This window comes from Anneissia japonica, unplaced genomic scaffold (assembly GCF_011630105.1).
Source record: "Anneissia japonica isolate Jap-2015-1 unplaced genomic scaffold, ASM1163010v1 scaffold652_len952628_cov199, whole genome shotgun sequence".
NCBI lineage: Eukaryota > Metazoa > Echinodermata > Crinoidea > Comatulida > Comatulidae > Anneissia > Anneissia japonica.
Genome location: NW_022757608.1, coordinates 664,916 through 669,917, shown reverse-complemented (window position 1 = coordinate 669,917; position 5,002 = coordinate 664,916). Strand labels below are relative to the sequence as shown.

The window sequence follows — 5,002 nt, the reverse complement described above, 5'->3', positions numbered from 1 at the left end:
TGTTACGTTACTGTAGATATGAAGATAATGACAAAAATAAAATATCTTGGCAGCCATCATAAAATCAAACATGGCGGCCATCTAACATAATTTCTGATGATTGCATGATACTCCCTGATATTGAAGACATCGGTTAAGACATTTGAATGACAGTGCTAGGTGCTGTAGATATGAAGATTATTGATAAAAATCCAATATTTTGGCGGCCATTTTGAATTTCAGGATGGCGGCCACTAAGCGGCTTATTTTTTGGGGTCTATTTTTTTTAATGATCCTTAGGTGTCATAGTATCACTGGGGGGAGTTTCATGCTTTCTTCCAAAAGTGCACGATTTTTCTCCTTAGCCGCTCTACTATAAATATTCTATATGTATTTTAACCTGTTAGTGGCGGTTGTTATCGCTGTTGGTTAGTACGAAATAATAAATAAATAAAATAATGATAATTGCTTATTTCTTGGCTGGCTATTGCAACTGATACCATATTTTTTAAACCTAAAACGGAACACCCTTGTAACACTATAGAGGGTAGAGCTTGAAATGCTACCAGCTGATATATTAATAACTGTAGCCAACTCTTACATTTCTTTCTATTGTGCATACCCTGACTAACGATGGCAAAAAAAAAAAAAAAAACATTATTCAATTTTGGGTTGAAAAATTGTGAAAATACGGAATCTTTTCGTATATGACTCCTGTGTTTTGAAATACAAGAAATATATACATAAAATAACTAAATAATGAGCACACTCACCTCTTCATAGTTGTATGTATCAAGCATTCCTAAAATCAACTCTTTGATTTCACCAAAGTTACCTGAACTGTATGTTGGATCCTAGAATATCAACAAATACAATTAAACAAAATCACTCTCAAATTTTTATAATGGGGGGAAAAGCAATTGTTCTGGGGCCTTAATGCCATATGGCAAATTTATTGATTGGAATTTCAAGATCGCCCTCAATAACTGTTTACTTGTGATATTTGTTGCATTGACTCTACCATTTTATGCACAGTAAGTCGGAACTAATTATTTTAGATACAGTCAAATTACTCCTGTTCCAAAAGTGTATCCTCCTAGCATCGATTAACTTAGACATGTGTCACTCACCCCTACCTTGGCCAAAGTTGTCAAGGGAATGGTTGCTAAATTAATTTTTGCAAAATTAAAACCAATTCTTGATAAGAGGCAGTATGGTAATTAAGGAAGTGTTTCAACTACTCATTTCCTGATTGATGTATACCATGTTACCAGGTAACGTACACGTGTCCTCTTTGGTAATCAGCAGCTTACAGAAGTTGACCACCACATCTCCGGTCAACAATTGTCTCTTGAGCACATTGTGAAACTTCTGTCTCTTATACACATCTAGATGTGTATAAGAGACAGATATATATATATATATATTCTTTAAATAAAGTGAAGGCCAAAACACAAAACTGGACCAAAGTGAAAATAAGTAGAGGTGACCCCACCCAGATCTAGAATTAAATCTGTTAAAAACCAATCGACAAACGTCAGAAGATTGGTAATCTTCGTTCAGCTAAATATGAGATAGCAGATCAAATATAAAAATTGCATAGACTTGTTTTTATTATGTGTAGACCCGAAATTTTTGAGGAGAATTTTTTTTAGACTTTAAAGCCCTGGTATTTGGTGGATACGGTATAGGATGGGTTAAATTACACAGAAAATACACATTATTTTGAACAAACTTTGACTGATAAAATTAATGACTGTGTTTTTGTTACGATTATGTCTGTAATTTCATGTTTATAGAGCTTCAGAGGTTCTGGGACATTAGTCTCCCCTGCCGTTGTGAAAATATTGGCGCCACAAATTTTGTTTGATGATTTTACACGAGCAAGAATTAAAAGATCAATAAGCAAGAAATAGTGAAAATTAAGTGTCTTAATTCCTCTTTGGCAACATATTATATCAATCATATGGTGCAAAATTTGTATTGAATATAGTGTCCTAATATTGTACTGTATAGTACAATTGAAAATAGAATAGAAATTTAAAATTGCCAAAAAACTTAAAATTTCTGTGTGGCCAACAGGGGTTTTGACCATAGCATCTCAAAATTTTACCTTGGGTCTATGAAGTAGGCCTATAGCAAGTTACTTGAAACTCGAAGTTTTTCTTTGGCCCGTGATATCAAATCTAAAAATAATTTGGTCCTTTAAATGAATTAAGAACCAGGGGTATACTGTAACCGTCATCGGGGGAAGAATGATGATAAAGTGGAGTGGAGTAGAGTTGAACAGCTTAAGCTTCTTGCCTCATAATCCCAGGGTCCTGGGTTCAATTCCTGTCAGTGTTGCCAAATTTTTTCTCACAATCAAAAAAATTCCACTTCCTAAACCTCAAATTGAGATTTAGTTTGTGTAATATGTTTGTTTTGTGAAAGGGATTTTCACTCATAAGTAGGACAGTGATATAATTCGCTATTGACAATCCTTGGTGCATGTGTTGTGTGCCTAAATAAATAAATAAAAATAAGTGCTGTAAGATCTTATGAGGCAACACAAATAGCCTTTATCAAAAAGCCAAGAAAAATTAGAAAAAAAAATCAATCGAAACAGTATACGAAACTAACCCTCATGAAGCCTAAATGGGTTTGTAAAAATAAACGGGGGCCTAAGCAAAACGTATACAATAAAACATATATTTAAAATTAATTTAATATTATAACAATGAAACAATGTACAAACAATGAAACAATAACACACACTAAAACTATCCTACTGGTTCCTAAGTAAAAAGGTAGTATCAATGTTTGAAATGATATGGTGAAATTTCCAAATTGTGTCTATTCTTGCATTTCAATTCTTAATATACCATAGTAACATAGTCATTTCTGAAATTATCAATTAAAGATATTACAATAAACTCCATTCTACCCTAATAGTACTTTACAATATATCTAAATGATTATCCTCGGGAATCCCAAACTGACATTTGTAGTCCTCAAATAACTGTTGAAGTTGTTTGCAGTAAGTTTCATGCAGTTTGTCAATGTCTTCCTGGGTTGGATGTTCTATCTTCTCAACTTCGATTGGGTGTCCGACTATCCAAAAGAAACCAAATCAAACACAATGATTATAAGTATGTAAGTTCCATTAACATCGAATTAGAATGTCTGCGTTAAATACGTAGGCCTATACAAATATAATTCATAGCATTGCTTAGTATTTAGTACCGGTACAGTATGCGGAACGGATTCGATGAAAAAAAACCATAAAAATATGGTGAAAATACAGAAAGAAATGAAGCAATTAATAAGTTGGAAATAAAAATTAAAATACAGTTTTTGAGATCACTTTGGGACCTGAAAATTTGGGGTTTGTCCTGGGGTTTGGTCTCCAGTTAAAAGCTTAGCTTAGATTGACGATTGTTATTTGGTTCTTTGATAAAGTGGTTTCAAATTAGAGGGGTCTGGGAATTAGAGGTTCTCGAATTGGAGGGTGCACTGTATAAATATCATAAATGACATAATGCAAGTAACTACTATAATAGCTAAAGATTCACTATTACTTTAATCATTTCCAAAGGCAACGGTGTACGTATAGAGTAGATTAAAGATAGTCTCCTATCTCTACGCACCGTATATACTATAAATCATAAATTTTCGTTCAAGTACACCGCCATGAATATACATTTTTATTTTAAAACGAGACTAATAACAACAACAACAACAATAATAATAATAATAATAATAATAATAATAATAATAATAATAAATAGCGACCTCTATAATTTATGCCTTAATGACTGTATGAGGAATGCGAATGGGCAATATTGGTGGTAAACTTTAATTATAAGGGTAATATATCGATCAATAACAGGATAAATACATTTCGGCTGATCCAAAAAGTAGAGCGTCCTATATTATCACACTGTTGCTTAAAGATAGATACATACCCACAGTATTAATCGGTCTGCGATGTGGCACAAGGCCTAATGTGTAGTTAAACACACCTCTTCCGTAGAATGCTATTAGAGGAAAACCCATTAACTTTTTCGATTGCCTCTGAATCCATTTCCAAAGGGAACCCTCCGGGTTTGCCACTTGGTAAAAAATATCAGTTTCACCAAATGAGTAGACTGGAATTATATGTGTTCTATAGAAAACAAAAATAAGACTAATTTTTAATACAGGAATTTAGCCTGGGTTCCAGCTTTAATCTGGGTTACTCAGTAAATTCTATTAAAAATAATATTGCTCTTTGTGCGGCTATACCGAATTTAATTAGCGTCCCATAATCTATTTCTGTTTTTTAGAAACGGTTCGCTATTATTTCCCCTTACGATACTTCTGGATGAAAGTCCTCTCCGATCGTATCTGACTGACTCGAATCGAGTTCGATACGACTTGATACGATACTGCGTTAATATAGTAGAGCTGCTAAGAAGAAAAATCGTGCACTTTTGGAAGAAAGCATGAAACTTCCCACAGTGATACTATGACACCTAAGGATCATTAAAAAAAAAATAAAAAAAACCAAAAAATAATCCGCTTAGTGGCCGCCATCTTGAAATTAAAATAGCCGCCAAAATATTGGATTTTTATCAATAATATTCATATCTACAGCACCTAGCACTGTCATTCAAAGGTCTTTACCTATGTTTTCAATATCAGGGAGTATTATGCAATGATCAGAAATTATATCAGATGGCAGCCATATTTGATTTCAAAATATTGTTATTTTTGTTATCTTCATATCTACAGTAACGTAACACAGTCAATCACACCTTTAACCATGTTTTTAATATCAGAGAGTATCATGCAATCATCAGGAAATTATGTTAGAAGGCCGCCATATTGGATTTCAAGATGGCTACTAATAAAACTTCCTTTTTCAGTTGTTTGAAAAAGTTTCTCGAACGAACGTAGCCACTATCTCGGTGTCGTATCAGTAGGTCGTATCAGTACACCATAGAGTCCTATACGATAAAGGTGCATATCTCACTCCCAGATACTTCTCTCATACGACTAA

The 5,002-nt window shown here is 33.4% G+C and overlaps 1 protein-coding gene across 2 annotated transcripts in view; it reads right to left on the bottom strand.

Annotated features, from left to right (window-relative positions):
- Nucleotides 1-1,394: 1,394 nt before the first annotated feature.
- LOC117124851 (2-acylglycerol O-acyltransferase 2-like) overlaps nucleotides 1,395-5,002 on the bottom strand; it is an 8,015-nt gene continuing 4,407 nt past the window's right edge. For both annotated transcript variants that reach the window (XM_033271189.1, XM_033271188.1), the window contains 2 exons: nucleotides 3,927-4,126; nucleotides 1,395-3,072 (listed from right to left, as the gene is read on the bottom strand). In XM_033271189.1, coding sequence (XP_033127080.1) covers nucleotides 2,918-3,072; nucleotides 3,927-4,126 — 355 coding nt within the window. In that variant the 3' untranslated portion in view covers nucleotides 1,395-2,917. The remainder of the gene's footprint in view (nucleotides 3,073-3,926; nucleotides 4,127-5,002) is intronic.